The sequence below is a fragment of the Bolinopsis microptera genome, chromosome 10 (assembly GCF_026151205.1).
Source record: "Bolinopsis microptera isolate Bmic1 chromosome 10, MBARI_Bmic_1.0, whole genome shotgun sequence".
Taxonomy (NCBI): Eukaryota; Metazoa; Ctenophora; class Tentaculata; order Lobata; family Bolinopsidae; genus Bolinopsis; species Bolinopsis microptera.
This window is the reverse complement of record NC_087081.1, coordinates 4890577-4914441: the sequence shown is the minus strand read 5'-3', so window position 1 is coordinate 4914441 and position 23865 is coordinate 4890577. Positions and strand designations below refer to the sequence as shown.

Genomic DNA, 23865 nt, shown 5'->3' with positions numbered 1-23865 from the left:
GTACCTAGACATTCCTCCAAATCATAAATTGGTTGACTAACAAGTAGTAGCTACAAATTAAATAAACGTCTAGCAGGTTGTGGCAACTAAACTCCATAGAAACACTACCCCTAGCACGATGAGACATGTCAGAAATGCCGAATTTTTCTGACATTATCTGCATATCTCGCTACTTGCGTGATGACAAATATTTAGACTTAAGCTGACGTGGCTAAGAAATTTGTATCCAATTCACAGAATGGTGCATTGCATAATTACCGAATAGTTACTTTTCTACAGAAGTACAGTACAATGTACAATGTACATGCTAGAGAACTCACATCAAGAGTAGTATCTATTTTGGTGTTATCCTCACTTTCACTTTCACCTTCACTTTCTGTTTCACTCTCATCCGACTCTTCTTCTGATTCACCCGAACTTTCTTCATGCTCAGAATCCCTGAAACAGGAGTAAGATTAGGGGTCGTTCACATATTACGTAATCAGCTGAGTGGGGGGGGGTTCCGAATGATTACGCTAGTGTAATTTTGACAGTTGACACAATAGCTATGTGTAAAACTGATTACGGGGGGGGGGGGGGGGGGGGTAAAAATGTTCCAAAAATGATAACGTAATAATATGTGAACGACCCCTTAAGAAAACAGATTGGAGACGTCGACAAGAAACATTGCGACCAGTTCGTAACAGGAATAATTTGAGTAGTCATGAAACCGTGTAGTCTCGGCGTCCTACAATACTTAAACCAGACAAGTTATATTATTCTGAACTCATTCCGCACATATATAACTGGAAAAACGGAAAAACTGGAAAAACGGAATATGTTTGTAGTTAAAGAGTAGATTGGACGTACGTTTTAGACATGGACCCAAGTGAGGGTAGTTTGGGATGATGTTGCTGCTGTGGGAACACCTGAAATAAATATTATTTGAACAAAATTTATATATCAGATTTATTGGATTGATCAATTTATAAAAATGTGGAATGATAAGAATGGATTAAAAAACAGAGTACATAGTTTTATTACCCTGACTACATACAATATAATTAAATAAACTTTTTAATATACAAACAATTAATACAATAATTAATATGATAATTAACCACACACCTGATCGGACAAGTGTTTAAGTTTGCCAGTACTGAACTGTTCTTTAGCAACTTTAATACTTGTGTTCCATGTCTCCTTCTGGTCCTTGTTTGAGCATCGTAGTTCATACAAGTCCGGAGTTTTGGGGTTCTGGTGAGATTTAGTTTTTCACATTTTATAATTGTCTAACAAGATTTACTTATTTTACTTTTGATTCGAAGGTACTTTCGGAAATACGTTCTATTCCTGACAAATGTTAGAGGGTCTCATCAACATATAATGACCACTTGGTGCTCATTGTACCTCCTAAACAACAATTGTTCTCCACTACTAAAACCACGTAATCAATCATGATAACCACTGAAGAAACCGAGGAATGACAAGCAAAAACCACGTACTTTATTAGCAATAATAAAGCGTTTCTCTCTCTTATCAATGGCTGAGAGATGCATGTCCTGCAACATGATTACGGGGGCTTTAGGAGGGTTGGGGGAGAGGTCGTGACTGAGTGGTTTGAGGAGATAGCGCGCATCCTGTTTTAGCAGGAGGACTAGACAGTCTGTCATTAGCAGACCTAGAACTTCTGTGGGGGAGGAAGGTTGTGAGTTTAGTTTAATTATAAGTAATATTATTACTTTTATAATTTATAACACAGTTTATAATGAGAAGTTTACAAGTTTTATACATATGTCCTGTATCTACAAGTTAATTTTCGTGATTTTGGTGGGGTTACAAAAGGACTGGAAAATTTATCTTTTGAAGATCAATAGTCTCCACTCTTTTACAATCCTTTATGATTACATTATATTTATAATATGATCAATATGTTTAATATGATTAATATGAATAATATGATTAATATGATTAATATTTTAATATGATTTATTTAATATTTATAATATAATCAATTAATTGATAAAGGAACACAAACCTAGGGAGTGATCTTTGTCAATCATTAAAGTTAATGTTCCATCAAACATCAGCTTCCGATGAGGCGCATTTATTCTCATATTCTGAAAAATTTGAAAAAGACTTATTGAGTAAGATTTCAGAGTAAAACAACCACAGTGACACCTTTCACAAAATATTTCAGCTCTGAAAAATCAAATCATCGAACACCATGACAATATCATGTCAACTAATTACTTAATCAGCCGTCTAATTAACCAATTAACTCACATGTAAATGGCCCATTCCCTTCATCTCCTCAGGGATCTGATTATCAATGCTCTTCTGCAGTCTCTCCAGTCTGTTAGCGTTCTCGGTCTCCCTGATCCTCAGGTTTACGAAACACGCCAGATCCTGGCCGAACAAAGAGTCACAACATGAATTACTTTACAAGACATATTTATAACGTACGAAATGTGGCGGTTTTCCGAAAATTTCGCCCTATTTTCGGACCGCCAAAATTTCGGTCGTCGTAATAGAATCCGTCGCATTATCTTTTAGCTTATTTCAATGACTGTGCCTTCACTGCTTTATTTTGTTTCTAAAAAGTAATATCAAGTAAAATAAATAAATAAATTCTGGCATCTTGGGACAAATTATCACCACACCAATGACGAATTGAATGTCAAGCAATACAGTTTAAATTTGCATTAAAATACATGTATGTGCTAACATGAAAGTCTTACAGTCTTAATACAGACTAAGTTTGAACATGATTTTACCGAATTTCAGAAATTTCCTTACTGCTTACTGTCACCAAAAATGATGAAAAATACCCTTATTTTCTGTGACGTCCGAAATTTGACGGTTTTTGTTCAATTTCGCCATATTTTCGAACCGCCAAAATTTCGGTCGTCGCAAATTGGTCCGCCACAAAAAAGTCTTGTAAGGTACTAATTATTGAACATGAATGAATCATGTAACATGAACTACTTTTATTTTCCAATTCATGAGAGGTCAGCGACTTTACTGTTTACGCTTTTTCTGAAAACATGCTTCTCTTTTAGAAACTCCTGAACAAAAATACAAACACACGTACCTTGGCAAGTTTTATATTCTCGCTTAACTTTGCGAAATCTGGATTATTCTCGTCTTTAGTGCACTTCTTGAGCTCGCCCAATAGTAGCGGATACTTGGTTATCCTATGCAGCACAGACCTGGATGTAAGGGTGGTTACTGGTAACTTACTGGTAACTTACTGGTAACTTACTGGTAACTTACTGGCAACTTACTGGTAACTTACTGGTAACTTACTGGTAACTTACTGGTAACTTACTGGTAACTTACTGGTAACTTACTGGTAACTTACTGGTAACTTACTGGTAACTTACTGGTAACTTACTGGTAACTTACTGGTAACTTACTGGTAACTTACTGGTAACTTACTGGTAACTTACTGGTAACTTACTGGTAACTTACTGGTAACTTACTGGTAACTTACTGGTAACTTACTGGTAACTTACTGGTAACTTACTGGTAACTTACTGGTAACTTACTGGTAACTTACTGGTAACTTACTGGTAACTTACTGGTAACTTACTGGTAACTTACTGGTAACTTACTGGTAACTTACTGGTAACTTACTGGTAACTTACTGGTAACTTACTGGTAACTTACTGGTAACTTACTGGTAACTTACTGGTAACTTACTGGTAACTTACTGGTAACTTACTGGTAACTTACTGGTAACTTACTGGTAACTTACTGGTAACTTACTGGTAACTTACTGGTAACTTACTGGTAACTTACTGGTAACTTACTGGTAACTTACTGGTAACTTACTGGTAACTTACTGGTAACTTACTGGTAACTTACTGGTAACTTACTGGTAACTTACTGGTAACTTACTGGTAACTTACTGGTAACTTACTGGTAACTTACTGGTAACTTACTGGTAACTTACTGGTAACTTACTGGTAACTTACTGGTAACTTACTGGTAACTTACTGGTTACTTACTGGTTACTTACTGGTAACTTACTGGTAACTTACTGGTAACTTACTGGTAACTTACTGGTAACTTACTGGTTACTTACTGGTTACTTACTGGTAACTTACTGGTAACTTACTGGTAACTTACTGGTAACTTACTGGTAACTTACTGGTAACTTACTGGTAACTTACTGGTAACTTTGAGTTACTAATAGTGAATACTGGATAATGATTGCTTCATTACTGTCACGTGCTTTATCACAATATCACGCACCCTATAAGTTGATCCAGATCCAACCGTTTCGTCACAGAATGCATCTCAGCCTGGTAACAAAAGTTCTTCAGGTCTGCACTGTTCTGGTATATGTTCTTGAACATGGCTAGAGCTGATTTCTGGTGGTTGCAGAACTTGGCACACGCTTCTTTTAGGTCGTACCTGGGGTTTTAGATGATTAAAATTGATTTTCGCTCATTAAAGTTTCAGCTGAAAATAAAATGATTCAGTTAGTTAACAAATTAATACATTAATTGACTGATAAATCAATCAAATAATTAATTACCGGCTGAGATGAGCTTTAATAATATCAGTAACTTCCATCACCGGGTTCTGACTCCTCTGCCTCTCCAGCAGCTTATTACAGAACTCCTTGTGTATGTTGATGAGCTCATCTAGGTTGGGGAACAGCCACAATATCTGCACTTTCTCTATGATGTCGTGCTGTTGTAAAGGGTTGTAGTAAACCTGAGAGAGAAGGTGGTTTAACATCACATGACGTCATCATGTCACGTGACGTCATCATGAAAACACGTGACGTCATCATGATATCACGTGACAATAAAAATTCGGAGAACATTTGAGACCAAATTTCTGCTATCTCGACACCGAGCAAAAAACCGAATATCTATCCCAACTCCAATTGTAGGGGTAGAGCTGATGAAAAATGTGACATAAATTATTGCTTTCGCAGTTATGGGACTCAGAAAGATTAATTATATGTTGTATAATTTCGATAACAGCAATCTATAAGTAAAAACAGCTGTGAAAATGTAATACAAGATAGTTCCTTCTTTCCAGTATCGGTGGCTAAATATAGATATACGTATGGGTACTGACTTTTGCCCCCCCCCCCCCCTGTAGATTTATTATACAGTATGTGATCCCTTCTAAAGCCCCCCCCCCCCTGTAGATTTATAATATAGTATGTGATCCCTTCTAAAGCCCCCCCCCCCTGTAGATTTATAATACAGTATGTGATCCCTTCTAAAGCCCCACCCCCCCCCCCCCCCCTGTAGATTTATAATATAGTATGTGATCCCTTCTAAAGCCCCCCCCCCCCCCTGTAGATTTATAATACAGTATGTGATCCCTTCTAAAGCCCCCCCCCCCCCCTGTAGATTTATAATACAGTATGTGATCCCTTCTAAAGCCCCCCCCCCCCCCCCCCCCCCCTGTAGATTTATAATACAGTATGTGATCCTTTTAAAGAATTAAGACCTGATCGTGTTATACTTATAGAAAAGCTGTTAATGAGCAAGCCGTCACTATGACCTGGACATCATCTGGAACCGCACATGCAAAACCATCAATACGATAGAAAAATGGTGCCAAACCAAGGATCTATCTATCAGCGCACTCAAGACTCAGATAGTCATGTTTACCTGGAATACTAAGTGGACTTTGAGACCAATAAAAGTTGGCAACAACATTATAGGTCTCTCGAAGTCGGCTAAATTCCTAGGAGTGACATTAGACAGCAAACTCAATTACAACGAACATATCATCAACATCACCAAAAAAGCCACGGCATCCCTCATGCAATGTCGAAGAGCTGTCGGCCCCACATGGGGTATGAGCCCTAAAACTTGTAAATGGATGTTCACAGCGGTCATTCGACCCATTCTGTCCTACTGCTGTAGTATATGGATCAGGGCAATTGACACGGACTACAATGCGAGGAAGCTCAAACGTGTGCAGGCATTGGCACTGAGAATGATGTCTGGTGCCATGCCAAGTACACCCTTCCTCGCATTGAATCACCTTACTGACACCCCAGACACCATACTATTCCTGAGGGGCGAAGCAGCGAAGGGGGCAGCAAGGCTTCAAGCCTACGGCAGCCTCACTCTTGAAACTATCGCCCACAGGAAGGGAACTATCAAAAACCACACCACAATCAACAAACAATTCATGGAGGATCTCAACATACCACCTAGAGCCACAAGAGACCTCACAGCACCAACCATGATGCTGGGACGGCACTTCACCGTCACCACTCCTGGAACTAACAACACTGAATACAGAACCGCACTCCAACACACCATCGACAACATTACCAGTGAAACGATCACCTGCTACACAGACGGGTCTCTATCAGACTCCGGAAGTGGGGCTGGGTACATCATCACGACTGACAACAACAACACCACCCTGGAAGAGAGATCATTCAAGCTCCCTGATTATTGTACTGTCTACCAGACAGAGCTCACTGCAATCATTGAAGCCTGCAAGTATCTCTCATCCTACACCAATTCACACATCATTATATGGTCTGATAGTCTCTCCTCCATACAAGCTATTTCCTCGCTTTCAACGAGGAGCAGAACTACTAGAGACTGTTATGACACCCTTAACGCACTCGGATCGAACAACACTCTAGAGATCCGATGGATCGCAGCCCATATTGGGTTGTGGGGAAATGAAAAAGCGGATGAGCTGGCCAAGCTTGGCACGACCAGCGAACACGTTTTGAAATGCCCAATCCCTCAATCTTACATCAAACGACAAATCAACAACAAAGTCCACAGACTGAATCAGGAAATCTGGTTAACGGATGGTCCTAGACACACCAAACTAACACTTGGCCAAAAGCACACCAAAATAATCAATAATATAAACACGTCACTCATCAACAATAGACAAGACTATAGAACCGCAGTCCACCTAATCACGGGCCACTGTGGCTTAAACAAACACCTCCACACCATCCGCAAATCAAGCACCAGTGCTTGTCCTATGTGCGGTGACGGAGAGGAAACTGTCTCACACTTTCTTGGACAGTGCCCAGCTATTGCCCAAATAAGAGGTCAATACTTTCGGGACTACTACCTCTCGGTCAACGACATATTCGACAACCACCACATTACCACAATCGTCAACTTCACAAACCGCACCAAACGCTTAATAGTACCAGAAGAACTGGATCAGACTGGCGTAACTTAGCGCATTAACACATTACATATGCAGCCTTGCCTAACTGATTTATAAACTCATCTGGTACCAAAGCGCGGTATTCCCATTCAGATCATTACCACCACCGTCCTCCACAATTCACACTGTTGTCTCAGATAAACCCCCCCTCATCCCAGAGGTAGGCAAAGCATCTTAATGCTATCCTCTAGTGGGCTTTCTATGCCCAGCCTCTCTTAAAAAAAAAAAAAAAAAAAAAAAAAAAAAGCCGTCACTAATGATAACTAGCTAACAAAATTAATCAGTTAATTAGTTAGCTAATTAATCGTGACCTTGCTTACAGTAGGGGCATTTGTTGGCCTCTTCAGAGAGACTCCAGTTTGATAAGTGAAGTAGACGCGAAGTACGACTTCATGAGAAACTTTACTTTAATCACAGATGAAAAGTGCTTGAACTACCAGCTCGATCAATGATCAGATTTTAGCACAAAAATACATGGTACGAGTGGGTGTTGGCAAAATGCCAAAATGATTGTTTGTTAACTTGGCCAAATAATCACGATTGTCAAAGAAATGAAGCCTTCCAATAACGGAGAGCATGTTTATAAATGCCCCGGTTATTCTACAGAAATAGGCATACTCCCTGTATAGCACACGATCTTGGCTTGTCTGTTCTTATCTTTAGAAATTGTGAAACAAAGTGAACAGTGAATAATACACAATATTGGTACAATTCTAGTTAGATCACTGAAAACTTCCAGATCAATTGACCTCAGTAGTAAGGGGAAAAGTGGCATTCCTTTAAAGGAGCCCTGCCACGAAACAGACAAAAGTCTTCTTATAACGAAGTTAACTGTTTTAAAATACTCCACTACTATACTAAGTAAGGTAAAACATTTACTAGTGACAGATGGCACTTTTTAACTTTTATTCAGTACAGAAATTAGCTACCTACCTCACTACACAGTACACACGAAACCTGGCCCTTTTATTAATTAAGTTTGGAGAAATTGAAAGAACAGTCACCGTTTATGCGCCATTAATATGCCGTTTAAGTGCCGGTTGTACGCCATTTCGCGCCGTTTATTCGTACGTCACTATCACACCTCAAGCTTGTCAGTTGGTCACGTGACATGATGACGTCAGTTGGTCATGCTTTATTTGTCTGTATGATTTGCATGTAAATATGTGTTTATAACGGGGTAGTGTACTGTACTGGACAGCTAATAATAGAGCACATATTGAAGAGATCAGTAGTTTTCTTGTTTGGATTGTAGTCATTCTATTACATCTAAAAGTGCCCGTCTTGAAATTTTTGACTCTTGATACTTGTGTTTACAATTAAACGTGTAAAGTACAAAGTGGAGCTAGTTTCTAATCATTAAATTATAAGAATTCCTTTGCTTTCCCATGTCTAGCCATGTGACATTAAGACAATTATTTACAAAGCTCCAGCTATCACAGATAAAACTGACAGCCTCCTACATTAACTTTCAACACTTTAATACTGTAATATAACGGCATGACGCATTCAGGTTAGTGGACGGATTCTAAAACTTTGGTGACAAGCTCCTAGTTCACGGATAGTTTGTTTAATTTATACCGGACTTTGTACTTGAAATTACACAAAATTCGCTATATTGGTAGTGTGGTTTGCCTTACTGATTTATGGTGGGAATCCGTCAAACTCTATTGTTAAAAACTCAAGCATTTTTAATAATTACAGTGTGACGAACACCTTTATCGAAAACATACAAGGTTGCCAAATTTAATTTTTATTTGCTGCTGTTAAAAGATACTCCTTTCTATCGTCTATTATTAACTTGACGTTATTTCAAATTTTCTTTTCTAAAGTTGTTCCGTTTTGCAACTAAAAAAATCGACTTCTACCTAACACTAAAAGTTAAGTTTCGCAATTTTCCCATTTTAGCATGATCAACACAACTTTTTTGTTTTCTTGAAAAAATTTGTAGTTTTCTTGAACTAAAACCGAATCAGGCAAAACATGAGTTGTTTGAGTGGCCTGTTCAGCAAGGAATCTAAAGTTCTAGGTGGAAGTAACCTCAGAAAACTGAAGAACAAGAAGCTAACCAGCACAGAGTTCATGCAGGTAACCAGGGTAACACCAGCTTGTCCTTGTCGCTTATCACGTGGTCATTTGAGTCATCGCGTGGTCATTTTGAGCCATCACGTGGCCATTTCGTTTTAAGATCTCTAGCAATACTTTTGGGGGCTAGTAGGGGAAATAAATCAACAAACATGCTTTTTAGTACTTTAATTGTGTATAGGGTGTTTCAAAAGTCTTGCAAGGATGTACTTTTTGAATAACCTTTTATGCATTTGTCTAAACTTCATTCTGTAAATTTATACTATGATAATATCGCTGAGCTGCCAGGTTTGTTTTCACTATGATAATATCGCTGCCAGGTTTGGTTTCACTATGATAATATCGCTGCCAGGTTTGGTTTCACTATGATAATATCGCTGCCAGGTTTGGTTTCACTATGATAATATCGCTGCCATGTTTGGTTTCACTATGATACATATAATATCGCTGCCAGGTTTGGTTTTACTATGATAATATCGCTGCCAGGTTTGGTTTCACTATGATAATATCGCTGCCATGTTTGGTTTCACTATGATACATATAATATCGCTGCCAGGTTTGGTTTTACTATGATAATATCGCTGCCAGGTTTGGTTTCACTATGATAATATCGCTGCCAAGTTTGGTTTCACTATGATAATATTGCTGCCAGGTTTGGTTTCACTATGATAATATCGCTGCCAGGTTTGGTTTCACTATGATAATATCGCTGCCAGGTTTGGTTTCACTATGATAATATCGCTGCCAGGTTTGGTTTTACTATGATAATATCGCTGCCAGGTTTGGTTTCACTATGATAATATCGCTGCCAAGTTTGGTTTCACTATGATAATATTGCTGCCAGGTTTGGTTTTACTATGATAATATCGCTGCCAGGTTTGGTTTCACTATGATAATATCGCTGCCAGGTTTGGTTTCACTATGATAATATCTCTGCCAGGTTTGGTTTCACTATGATAACGACGGAAACGGTTACCTGGAGTACACGGAGTTCTGTCAGTTTATGAAGGACCTGTTTTTAAAGAAGGACTGCGCCAAAATCACCCCTAAGGAGGTAACTAAGTATAATGTATATTTTATATTTGGTTACTAACTAAGATGTAACCAAGTACTTAAAAACTTAAATGTGCTGTAACTATGCTGTAACTATGCTGTAACTATGCAGTAGCCAGGCAGAACCTCCTAATATCTGTAGGTAGAGAAGTACACAGCTGACATGATAAACGTCATGGATACCCACGATGTGAACCAGGATGGAAAGTTCGAGATGAGCGAGCTGGCAGATTATCTGAAACTGGAGGAGAACTTCCTGGACAAGATTATCAAGCAGAAGATTATAACCAGCAAACATGTCAAGGTTATTGGTTTCTTGTGTTACCAGATATCAAATTATAACCAGCAAACATGTCAAGGTTATTGGTTTCTTGTGTTACCAGATATCAAATTATAACCAGCAAACATGTCAAGGTTATTGGTTTCTTGTGTTACCAGGGGGGGGGGCAATGTGATTATAACCAGCAAACATGTCAAGGTTATTGGTTTCTTGTGTTACCAGATATCAAATTTTTAGCAGTTCATTCAATCCTGAATTACCTTCAGAACATTATGAACAGTAAACACGTCAAGGCAATCATGTATGTTTAAGCTCTTAATTACAGATAGTAAAATACAAAACACTGCAACCAAATCTCTCTCATAAGGTAAACAAATGATTCATTCCCTATGTTGCCCGTTTATTTAGCCCTAAAATGGCTCCCCGCAGGATATTCTATCTCATTATGATTCCAACGAGTCAGACACTATCGAGGGACCTGAAATGCACGCTTTCGTTGGAGATATAGCGCGACATCTGGGTCTAAAGCTGAGCCTTTCTGTTATCCAGTCCGGGATTGACCGGGTTAAAGTGAGTGTTTAATAATCATCTACTGGGATGGGTAGTTCTAATTAGTGAGTGTTTATCTACTCACCACAGGAATGGCCAAGGCCTGGGTAAACAGCTTAACCTAGTTGCCTGTACAAGAAATCCTCTTCACATTCCAATAAGATTTTCACGAAAACAATTATTAAAGATCTGCAATAAATTGTGTATTGTCTGCACACTAAACGGGGGGGGGGGTCGCTACACAAATACACAGTGTAGCGACCCCCCCCCCCCCCCCCCCCCCCCCCTCACTTAAGGGGACATACACCAAAAGCTTTTATGCCCTGGCCCTGCTGTTAACGTCATATTAAGAAAGTATACATAAAAACAATAAGATTTGATACATTAAAAATTATTTTTGAGGACCCGCACTTTCGAAAAAATAAATATTTTCTTTTTCGAAATTTTTGGAAATTTTGAGAAGTCTGACACTGTAATACCGATATTTCGGTCATTTTAAACGTTTATTGACTGATTTTTTAACTGAACATTATTTATAATCCGTACAAGAAGCCCTTCAAAGGATTTTATAATTAAAATATAGATGACGAAGTTAAAGACCAAACAAGGTCGAGAGAAGCAAAATTGAAATTTTTGTAAAAATCAAAGTTGTATATTTTACCATTCACCCAGGTCATAAGATATCGCTTCAAAAATTCTTGTGAGTGTAGCTGATGATCATATCCAACTTTTTGGAACAGGATTTCTCCCAATTTTGAGTTTTAAGGTATGAAATGTGGCCTCAAACGACTTAGTAAAATTCATCGTAAAAAGGGCCAAACATGGCAGATTTAAGACTTAAAATGCCTATAACTCACAAAGTATCAGTTTTTTTTTGAAATAAATTTTACAGAATCGTAATTAGTACCAAATAGGTGATTTTAGAAGACAAATTGTCTTAAATAATTTTCTAGCTCGAACACAAGCTCCCCCCTTGTATAAATTTTGTACAAATTGTACACATTTTTTTACAAATTTTGTGTCTTTAACTATTATAAATTTGATACTAAAAGATTTGTCTTACCAAGCTGATTACGATCCTGTAAAAATTATTTCAAAAAAACTGATACTTTTTGAGTTATAGGCATTATAAGCCTTAAATCTGCCATGTTTGGCCCTTTTTACGATGAATTTTACTAAGTCGTTTGAGGCCACATTTCATACCTTAAAACTCAAAATTGGGAGAAATCCTGTTCCAAAAAGTTGGATATGATCATCAGCTACACTCACAAGAATTTTTGAAGCGATATCTTATGACCTGGGTGAATGGTAAAATATACAACTTTGATTTTTACAAAAATTTCAATTTTGCTTCTTTCGACCTTGTTTGGTCTTTAACTTCGTCATCTATATTTTAATTATAAAATCCTTTGAAGGGCTTCTTGTACGGATTATAAATAATATTCAGTTAAAAAATCAGTCAATAAACGTTTAAAATGACCGAAATATCGGTATTACAGTGACAGACTTCTCAAAATTTCCAAAAATTTCGAAAAAGAAAATATTTATTTTTTCGAATGTGCGGGTCCTCAAAAATAATTTTTAATGTATCAAATCTTATTGTTTTTATGTATACTTTCTTAATATGACGTTAACAGCAGGGCCAGGGCATAAAAGCTTTTGGTGTATGTCCCCTTAACGCTTCACAAGGCATCTTCTAATCATTGCCACGATTTTGCCGTTCTGGGAGCCGACCGGGAATACTCAAATTTAACCCATTTAGAGTAGTGTATTCTATTCTATTCCATTATACTCTACTCAATTCTATTCCATTCTATTCAGTTCTGTTCAATTCTATTCAATTCTATTCAATTCTATTCAATTCTATTCCATTCTATTCAGTTCTGTTCTACTCTACTCTATTCCATATAGAGTAGTATTGTTCTAATAGTGCTTAAATAAAGAATGTCCCCAGGAGAAAGTAGGTACGGACACAGTTGGCACTACAGCTATTAAGATACTGCTAGCTGAGGAGAGTGTAAAGGAGCTCCAGAAGAGTTTCACTGGCTAAAGAGGGGAGATTAAAATAGCAAATCGTGTGCTATAGTAACTTATTACTTATACAATGTTCAATTTTTCAGCAATTAACTCTTGGTGATTGATTAATAATTAAGTTAGACTCCATCCGATTATTAGTAAAATGGACTGTTGTCGCCTATTTTTTTTTCTTCAAAATAATAAAAATGAATAAAGTCAAAACACCATGGCTTTTCTTTTCGGCCTGCACAACTATTTTGCCACTAAATCGAGTTCGTTTTGGGCCACACGAATATAGCCCAGTTCTACCCCAAGAAAAGCCTCGATTCAACAAAATGAATCAAATAATGAGTTGATTTCTAATTGATTAAAGACCTAAATGGTCCATTAATTAAACTTACAACGTTGAGCACTTTAAGTTTTCTGACGTAATGTTGTTCTGTGTGTACAAATTCGTGAATAACATCTTGTCTCTGAATCTGCTTCTTTGACATATTTCTCGTCTTTATCAGCTGAAATGGGTGATTGATTATATAAGGTAACATTATGTAAAATTATGTAAGATTTATTAAGATTGATAATTTTCAATAATGTTAGCATTATAATGTTTTATCTCAAGGTCAGAGTCTCAATCAATCAATCATTCTTCACGAAATAGGGACAAATTTATGAAATTGCTTGACAACAAATTCAACCGTGTATTTCTAGACACGAGCTTTTAATTTAATTTGATCTAATTAAATGACTACTAACCTGGGAATGAGTCTGAGACCACAGAACCATATCATCAGGAATGTCCAGATCTGGATCATGCTCAAACTCAATGAGGTTAACATTCCTACTCTCCCGCCGGTTAACACTGTTCGGATCCAGGAATGGTGATCTGTTCGAACCGTCCGAACTGTTGCTGGCAAAAATACTGTGTTCTTCTTGTCATTTTTAAATTTAACTCATTTAAGTTAGATCTAGCGCACGATTGAATACTTTTGTTTTAATTTGATTTTAGTTGTTTTGTTGCAGCAATTTTCTACAAAAAAGGAAGAGATAAAAACTGAAAAATACCTTGACATATCTTCAGAGGAAGGCCGCTTTAAAATATCACTGAAAATAAATCCATATGTTATTGATTAATAGATCACTGAGATTTCTTTTAAATCTTGAAGAATAGAAGTGAAATATAAGTTTATGCTGGCAGCTGGTTGAATTATATAACAATTTATGAAGTGTGTGTAACCAATAAACAGATCAAGGGCCAGTTAAACAAGAGTGCTTTTAAAGCTTTAAAGTTTTAAACCACAAAGTAACTGTAACAAACTTGAAAATGTCCCTTGAGGAAGGATTAATTTATTTTAGTTTAACCAAAGCAAGATATTGGACAATAGTATTTGGAGACAATACCAAACAGAGTAGCGGAACATTAATGCTAATTTAACGGTGAGCTTTATAATTTGGTTAAGTGCAGCATCCATATAGGGAACAACTGCCCAGTAATCTCACTATGAGTAGGTAAATTTATTGGGTTCAGAGACATTATTGTCTTCAGTAGAACTCTCTCAAGAGAACTAGCTGGCGAACTTTCTAGTTTCTACTTCCAGACCCAACCCAATATTTTGATAAAATGTGCAAAACATGCAGTAAAAATACTTAAATCTAAAATTAATTAAAGATATATCTTATTTCAATCTGTGTAGCACTAGATCCTAAGGAGCGAGGGGACATGTTCATCACAGAATGATGGTCGAAGGAATGTTCACATATAACGTAAGCCAGATATTGACCTTTCGGACCCGCTCCGTAAGCTACTTTAAACATAACATTGTATAGAAATTATAGTTAGCCTTTCCAAACCCCCCCTCCTAAGATAGCTAACGCACGATGTGAACAATCCCTTACAAACTTAAACAGCAGGATTATTAGACAACAACGTAAGATTACAACTCCAAGATAAAGCGGACACACACACACGACTGCTGAAAAGTGAACATGGGGAATTTTATCATGTTAATTAATTAGCTAATAACATGAAAATAAAATAATAATATGCATGTAATTATGACTGCTGACACTTTGTTCTGATGATCAACTGATAGAGCAAAACCGGGAGAGTAATCATGAAATGAAATGAAAGAGTCGGAACAGTGTAGTAAGTGTAACCAGCTAGTTATATTACCAGCAGCTCATTATCATTATATAGACATTGATGTTCAGAAGTATAAAATTGTGACGTCAGAGATTTGTTATAATCAATCCTTATAAGAGTGATTTGTAACTTAAGAGAATCACTTTTCATCGGTAGTCGCAAAGGCACGATTACAGAATTCGATAATAATGATCATTATGGATTATGATTATATCGTTATGTGATTATGACTATATAATCATTATGTTATTTCGATTACAGAACGATTATCATCACACTATACACAGCATCTTTGTGTAATTATAAGTGAATATTCTCAATATGTGGGCATAATTAGGCAAATCTGTGCAATTCTAAGCATATCTGTGCAACTCTATGTAAATCTGTGCAGAGTGAATCTCGAGCATTAAGGATGAGCTATATTTACCGAACCCTTGCAGCTGGTATAACACTTCTGAGTATTTAACATTTTAACTTAAAATGTTTAAATAACATTTATTACTGTTTTGATTTTCAAGTGAGATAAATTAGATGTCGATCTGTGCAGAGTAAATCTCGAGTATCATGGATGTGTCATATTTACCGCGCCCTTATAGCTCTAGTTTTTACTTTTACCACAGTTTCACTGCTGAGTGATTATTTAAGGTTGTAACTTAAATGTGTAAAGTACACTTATTTACATTAATTAAGTAGGAGAAATCAGAGGTACGAAACACAAAACCTACTGGCGGATTGTTTTCATTGCAAACACTTGCTTGCCGTCCAATGACATGCACCTAAGTATTAAGTTAATAATAAATTAGCTAACCAATAAATAACCACTAAAAGATTCGTTTTCTACAGAATTGCTTCACTAGATTTTAACTAGAAGTATCACGTAATAACAAGGTATAAAGTAAACTAACTGCCAAATCCAAACTCCAATACTTCAAGAGTGCCATCCTGAGGGGACTAATCCTTCACTTATTCTGTTAATTCATTATTATAATTAGTCCCCTGAGGATTACACTTTAAGTCTTAAGATGGAAATTACCGTTAGTTGCACTTGATACCACGTGATTAAAAAATCAGCCAATTCACGTCTTGATCAAGAAACTTGATCAATAAGTAAATTGGCAGATTCGAGATAAAAGTGGCAGTACTCACTTGAACATTTCCGATTCCTCAGCGGCGGATTTAGGACGGTTAATTCCCTCGGTTGGTCTTTTAGGAACAACGGAATGATCCTTGGGTAGACTCTTCCAGCGCTTTACAGGGGTATCTGTCGGCAATCTGAATATGATACTGTTTCACACTAGTTAGATGGTAAGTGAAAATGGCATGATAAGATATTAACTAAATTATTAATTAAATGATTAATGAAAATAAAAACGTGACAGTTGCAGTCATTACAGTCTCAGTAGTGAGTGGTGAGTAGTCAGTCGATCTTGTAAGTAAGTTAGTAAGTTTAATGAGTTTAGTAAGTTTAGTAAGTTTAGTAAGTTTAGTAAGTTTAGTAAGTTTAGTAAGTTTAGTAAGTTTAGTAAGTTTAGTAAGTTTAGTAAGTTTAGTAAGTTTAGTAAGTTTAGTAAGTTTAGTAAGTTTAGTAAGATTAGTAAGTTTAGTAAGTTTAGTAAGTTTAGTAAGTTAGTAAGTTTAGTAAGTTTAGTAAGTTTAGTAAGTTTAGTAAGTTTAGTAAGTTTAGTAAGTTTAGTAAGTTTAGTAAGTTAGTAAGTTTAGTAAGTTGAATAAGTTTAGTAAGTTTAGTAATTTTAGTAAGTTTAGTAAGTTTAGTAAGTTTAGTAAGTTTAGTAAGTTTAGTAAGTTTAGTAAGTTTAGTAAGTTTAGTAAGTTTAGTAAGTTTAGTAAGTTTAGTAAGTTTAAGTAAGTTTAGTAAGTTTAGTAAGGTTAGTAAGTTTAATAAGTTTAATAAGTTTAGTAAGTTTAGTAAGTGTACTTGTCAGGCACTGAGGTCGAAGAGAGCCGTTTCAGTAAAGAGTTCAGACTTTTCCTTTTCTCAGGATGCTTCACTTCAGGGCTACTACCAACAACCTTGTAGAGTAACTACCGTCATCAATAGTCAGTATTTTACTATCATCAGGTACTACTAGTACAGGTACTATACTACTAGTACTTACTAGGTTGCATTGCCTTTTAATGGGAAGCGAAACTTTGTTCGACATAAGACCCCTATCAATGCATGGAACTACAAAACTAAAATCTTGCTTTTATTTTTCAAACTCGGCGGTTATAAATTCAGGAGTATAACAATAAGTAAGTCACCCTGGCGTGAGGTTTAGGAGAATAGATAGGACTGAAGGTAACCGAGCTTCTAAGAGGTCTGTCAGTCTGTCTGTCAGTCTGTCGGTCAAAGTATGGCGGTCTCTCCGGGGTCTGTGAAGGCGGAGTTGGCAGAGGGCCAATGTCCGGTGTTGTGCTGTCGGTCTGTCGGTCCGTCGTGCAGTCTGTTGCCGTCTCCGAGAAAACGGGTGACAGCACCCGCATTGGCAACGAGCTATAACAACGAGTCATTACAATGATTTAAAACGGCCGGTTTGCAACTCCTGCTCCTTTCGGGAGGCCGACGACCAGGCCCCCTCATTATTAGGGGTCCCACGGAGATCAGATCATATCACCAATTAGTAACGTATAATTAGTGATATAATCCATCAGTAGAATTTAACTGACCTAGAAATGGGCTAGATACAGTGTAGAATTCACATATCAACTCTGTACATCATGGATGTGCATTAAGAAGTAAACATGATCTTTTAGATTACATAAGGGACGGGAGCTCTTAATAAAGGGGGGTTCTCGTATCTAGGGATGTGAGACGTACGTGCCAAAGGCATGCAACGGGAGTGAGCCGATCAAGTGTTCTTAGGTATATAATTCAAGGACAAAAGGAAATCGCGGCACGTGCGGAGTCGCGATTTTTCCCAATCTCCGCGACAAATCGCGATTTTTGACGTTTGCAGCGACAAATCGCGATTTTCATATTTTATCATGTTTCTTGCTTACTGTATGAAAAATGGGTTTAACAAGAATTTCGCCGCGGTTACACCACGCACGATTAATTTTCCCTGCTTAAACCGTTAATGTTTGCAACGAAAAGTTAATTTTATCGATTAATAAAAATCAGATATTGGATTATTTTGTTGTTAAAAAGTTGCAATATTTTCATCGTAATTTGTCATTGCGCGCGTGCAGGATTGCATGTACTCGAATATATAGTACGCCGCGCACAAATTTTGGGCTAATTTAATTTGAACGGCATCGTTTGACAGTTGAAATTCGCGTTGGATACTGCAATTAACTAACACATGCCGAGCGTCGCGCGCAGCATAACAGACGCTTCCTATACACTTAATTATAGGGGAGTGGTCTATATTGCGAAGGAGCAGACTTTTGTCATCATCGCAGGTCCATCGGGATAGCTCATATATCCAAACCCGATTACTTATTCCCTACGATCTTTTTGCCTTCGGCAAGAGCAGGGAAAAAATTATTTGCTAAAATTAAAAAAGTTTTAAAAAAGATGAAAAAAATTCGGATTTTTGATGGTTTTGATTGCCTTCTAGCGTTCATATTAATGTCCGTTCATAATTATGTCCGTTTAAGTAATGACCGTCCAAATAAGGTCCGATAAGGTTAGTATATGGAACCAATCACATCCACAGCCTTCCGAATGTATATACGGACTTCAGAAGCTCATAATGATCAGGGTAGCATGAAATATGAACAAACGTAGTTTCCAGAAAATCTAGGTCAGTTAAATTCTACTGACGGATCACATCACTAATTATACGTCACTAATTGGTGACATGATCTGATCTCCGTGAGCTTGAGGGGGCCTGGCCGTCGTGCAGCCCTCCTGTCAGTCGATCAAAATTATCTGTTATTGTCAATTGAAATTACCTGTTATCTGTTTTTGAAGTTATTTCCTTGTGTTTTTCTTACAATCTGTTGTTATTATGATGAGTCCAATATAAGTAAACTACTTGAAGTTATTTCCTTGTGTTTTACTTACAATCTGTTGTTATTATGATGAGTCCAATATAAGTAAACTACTTGAAGTTATTTCCTTGTGTTTTACTTACAATCTGTTGTTATTATGATGAGTCCAATATAAGTAAACTACTTGAAGTTATTTCCTTGTGTTTTACTTACAATCTGTTGTTATTATGTTGAGTCTCTAGTTGGTCCACGTGTTCGTGGGAGGTAGAGTTACTGGTACTGTCACTGTACCCACTGGGTGAGAGGTTGTCACGCGACCCGTCACTTTCTAGTCCCGGTGACAGGGGATCTGAGGTGTAATTAGATAATTAATTAGATAATTAATTAAATGTTTTCATGCAGATAAATGTAAAGTAAAGAGGTTATTGAATAAAACTGATATGCAAATATTAATGTTGAATTTAAATGCACATGTAAAAGAATTTACATGAAACAAATCGGGGTTCTTAAATTTGCAGATCCACAATATAATATAAGAATATACAGCATACGGTCACGGAACTGACTAGGATTCCAAAGTAAATTCCGCGTTTTGTGTAAAACATTAGCAAGGATTTACCAACTGCCTTACAATTATCTCACCACAACTTGAATATAATGCACATAAATAAAAATAATGTATTGTCCAGCGACGAGAACATTATGAGCAACAAATACTGAAAAATGTTGACATGTTGAACATGTTGAACATGTTGACATCATGAACAGGCAAGGAGGCTGGGCGGTGGAACTAGACATGAACTTTCAGCTGAAGCTATTTAAATTGCATGATCTTCTTCATTTTATTATGATCAGCGTGGTAAAACTCAAAATAATTAATATAAACTATAACTCTAAACTAATTATGACTCATAATTATATGAGTCATAATTAGCTACTAATTGAAGAGCCCTCAACGACTACAGCAGAACGGGAATCTTGCCTGCTACGGGTCTATTTCTGGCAATACTTGTGTACCACAATACATATTCTGTAGGAATATACAGTACTTTAATTAACCATCTATCATTAAAATCTCATACATAACATAAAGAATTGCCAAAAATTGCTGAAAGAGAAGAAGGATTGAATAATACAATTGTAATAAAGAAGTTATCCAATATTCATATTACACTTACTGCTGCATACTTTAGCAACCTCGATTAACGTTCAACATTAACTTTATTAATTAGTTAAACCACAATCATCACCGGAGGGGGGGGGGGGGCAATTTTATGCAATTGGCACCCCCCATCATCACCACTCTACAAAAGAAATTCTAAAGAAAAAATTAATTGATTATATAATATCCTGAATTAGGTAGAATTATTAACACACAAACATTAAAAGACTGCAAACATACAAACGTACAGACGTACAAACCAACACTCACCTCGTTGTTTGTGTCCGAGAGGGTTGCTGAGCGAGGGGAGGCCCTGGCGAGGGAACTAGTTTAGAGACAGAGAATATATCAAGAATAATTGAAAAACAGATAAAATATTGAAAATAGTTGAGGAACAAACAAAATACCTTCAAAAAAAATCAAATTGTGGATATACACAAGAACAGTTCACTGTCATAAAACAACAGTTAATTTTCATATTACGACTGTAAGATACAAATTATAGGTGCAAAGTTAGCTAAATTGAAGCCAAAACATACACAAAAATTGCTGTTACACTCTGTAGCGTACACAAAAATCGACCTTACGTCCAAATTCCTGGAAATCGTTCAAGCAAAATAATTCGCGATGAAAACAAATCAGTACTGAATGTTAACCCACACCCGCCAGATTGGATTATTATCTTCAGAGCATGCAGATTTCTATTATTTTCATAAAAATTATAACTCAAGCGAGAATACAAAATGATAATGCGAAATGAACAGAGCTCAATATATATGGAGAATATTCAACACTTGACAAGCATTAAATATGTTCAGCTGATGAATGTTAATCATCACATGATACAGCATGCCATGTAACCAATGTATTTTACAGGGTAGAAACTACAAATGTGAACATTAAAGAAACAGCCAATATAACAGCAAAATATATAACAGTGAAATCTTGGATTCAAGATCTGAATTGTTACACCTGTCTTTAATACAATTACATTGAGCATCATATTGTGGACAAACTTATTTCCAGTAATATTCTGAATTAAGAGTTTTAAAACAATTTCGAAGTTTCAAGAATCAAACCACGCTTAAAAACCAATTTAATTTACTATATACGATATCAAGCATGCGAGTCAGGGTGGTCAATTCCTGTCAATACAATAATTACACTATGATTAATAACTATAATTACATTGTAATTAGAGTAATTACACTATGTAGTTACCAATAAGTTTCAAAATATAGCAGTTTTGCGTGCAACAATCCAGGTTCGTGCCGTTGTTAGTGTTCATCTTTGCAATTGATATATAATGTGGTAACAGTGTAACCGTTACACCATGCACTTATACGTGTTATTAATTTCAACCACGATACGATTCACCGTCCTCAATTCGATAGCATACAGTTAACAATTTCAGTCTCATTACGGTTAATACTCCCCGATTGCTTGCGGAGATACTCCCCGATTGAACAGTATTTATTTACAAAGCAAGCAGTAATTATTGCCATAACAGAGAGAAGATGTAATATCACTCGGATCCAATAAAACTTACTTTAAGGGAGTGAGCACCTCTAGTGACTGGCTGTAACGAGTTTTAAAACTAAGCTTGTTACATAATGAGCTAATTAATTGGGTAATTAATTGTAAACTCTGATTATGACACTGTCTCAACCACACGCTTCACACTTCTCATTTAAGGGACTAAAACATAAAGTCCAAACTCATCAACACTCGACAAACAAACAAAAGGAACAAACAAACAAACAAACAAAAGGAACAAACAAACAAACAAAAGGAACAAACAAACAAACAAACAAACAAACAAACAAACAAACAAACAAACAAACAAACAAACAAACAAACGAACGAACGAACGAACGAACGAACGAACGAACGAACGAACGAACGAACGAACGAACGAACGAACGAACGAACAAACAAACAAACAAACAAACAAACAAACAAACAAACAAACAAACAAACAAACAAACAAACAAACAAACAAACAAACAAACAAACAAACAAACAAACAAACAAACAAACAAACAAACAAACAAACAAACAAACAAACAAACAAACAAACAAACAAACAAACAAACAAACAAACAAACAAACAAACAAACAAACAAACAAACAAACAAACAAACAAACAAACAAACAAACAAACAAACAAACAAACAAACAAACAAACAAACAAACAAACAAACAAACAAACAAACAAACAAACAAACAAACAAACAAACAAACAAACAAACAAACAAACAAACAAACAAACAAACAAACAAACAAACAAACAAACAAACAAACAAACAAACAAACAAACAAACAAACAAACAAACAAACAAACAAACAAACAAACAAACAAACAAACAAACAAACAAACAAACAAACAAACAAAACAAACATAACCGTGGTTAACTAAGACTGGAGTTAACAGTCCTAACTTAGGACGCACGATCGTCATGTGGCCCAAGTATGCTATGAGAGTATACAATTTTACTACAAAAAGCACACAATTCCAGTTACATTTTCAGGTTTTTACCATAGCTGAAGACAAAACGTAAACACATAAACGAACAAACTATGGTTAAAACATATCCTTACCTTGCTTGTTTCCTTGTTTCTCAGGCTGTGCAACTTCTTAGCTATTTTATCTACATCACGCTTGTTCATAGAGAAACTTCGAGCAATGTTTGAGGAACCCTAAGGGAACGTTCGAAATGATGGAAACTGTTCTATTTAGAAATGTAGAATGGAGACGAGGTAGGTAAATAAGGGAACACATCAGATGTTATCAAAATAATATCGAAGTATAATAATTTATAATATATCAAATAAAGTGATTATATCGTTGAGGGTGTAGTATTGACTGTGAGGGAGTAGAAACTAAATAATAATAATAACAATAATATTTAATAATATATTTAAATCAGTAATATAATTCCAACTCACGTGAAGAACTCCAATATCTTCTAAAACGTACTGTACCGCTGCTATCAGTGCTTTACTGAAGGAATACATTCAGAAACAATATACAATATACAATATACAATGCTTCAGGAGATATTATTATCCCAAAAGTGCAGCAAAAACGTACACAAAATTAAGACATAAAATTTGGCCCCCCCCCCCCGCTCTAGTATAACAAAAACATGTATCTTACTTACTTCTTCTCTTCGTGCAAATCATTTGTATCCTTCCTGAAAACGTGAGCCAATCAAAATGAGAGAATACAAAATCTATAATATTGAAAACTGGTTGGAAGAAGTTCAACTTTTGTTTTCCTTGATGTTTTACTACTTAGTAAACTAAAAATATCAAATTAATTAGTTGGAACGAACGACTCAAGACATAGTCTCATTAAACTTCTGAACTATCGCCTATCTACAGCTGTCCTACTCGATACTAAACATCAAGAATTATCAAATTGAATTAAGAATGCTTCAAATCGAAGACGTGGAATTTTAAGTCACA

The 23865-nt window shown here is 36.2% G+C and overlaps 2 protein-coding genes across 21 annotated transcripts in view; one reads left to right on the top strand and one right to left on the bottom strand.

The window, feature by feature from the left end:
* Nucleotides 1–23865, bottom strand: part of LOC134822305 (rho guanine nucleotide exchange factor 11-like) — a 70726-nt gene that overhangs the window by 3353 nt on the left and 43508 nt on the right. For 2 of the 20 annotated variants that reach the window (XM_063833263.1, XM_063833267.1), the window contains 20 exons: nt 23559–23591; nt 23344–23398; nt 22996–23094; nt 21944–21973; nt 20665–20707; nt 19446–19581; nt 16443–16580; nt 16022–16072; nt 14219–14257; nt 13910–14063; nt 13558–13668; nt 4526–4707; nt 4240–4401; nt 3074–3191; nt 2266–2388; nt 2018–2099; nt 1485–1669; nt 1108–1236; nt 850–908; nt 321–438 (listed from right to left, as the gene is read on the bottom strand). In XM_063833263.1, coding sequence (XP_063689333.1) covers nt 321–438; nt 850–908; nt 1108–1236; nt 1485–1669; nt 2018–2099; nt 2266–2388; nt 3074–3191; nt 4240–4401; nt 4526–4707; nt 13558–13668; nt 13910–14063; nt 14219–14257; nt 16022–16072; nt 16443–16580; nt 19446–19581; nt 20665–20707; nt 21944–21973; nt 22996–23094; nt 23344–23398; nt 23559–23591 — 2047 coding nt within the window. The remainder of the gene's footprint in view (nt 1–320; nt 439–849; nt 909–1107; nt 1237–1484; nt 1670–2017; nt 2100–2265; nt 2389–3073; nt 3192–4239; nt 4402–4525; nt 4708–13557; nt 13669–13909; nt 14064–14218; nt 14258–16021; nt 16073–16442; nt 16581–19445; nt 19582–20664; nt 20708–21943; nt 21974–22995; nt 23095–23343; nt 23399–23558; nt 23592–23865) is intronic. The other 18 variants (XM_063833273.1, XM_063833280.1, XM_063833274.1 and 15 more) reach the window with 12 other exon arrangements.
* On the top strand, nt 9120–13277 carry LOC134822312 (secretagogin-like). Its single transcript, XM_063833292.1, has 5 exons — nt 9120–9261; nt 10199–10312; nt 10454–10615; nt 11021–11161; nt 13095–13277. The coding sequence occupies exons 1-5, from the start codon at nt 9157–9159 to the stop codon at nt 13188–13190; spliced, it is 618 nt and encodes a 205-aa protein (XP_063689362.1). The 5' UTR covers nt 9120–9156; the 3' UTR covers nt 13191–13277.

Bases quoted from the DNA above. Each gene is read 5' to 3' on its own strand.
- LOC134822312 (XM_063833292.1), top strand. From the start codon at position 9,157: ATGAGTTGTTTGAGTGGCCTGTTCAGCAAGGAATCTAAAGTTCTAGGT. The intron at 9,262-10,198 runs GTAACCAGGGTA...TATCTCTGCCAG, and splicing joins CCAGCACAGAGTTCATGCAG to GTTTGGTTTCACTATGATAA. The intron at 10,313-10,453 runs GTAACTAAGTAT...TAATATCTGTAG, and splicing joins CCAAAATCACCCCTAAGGAG to GTAGAGAAGTACACAGCTGA.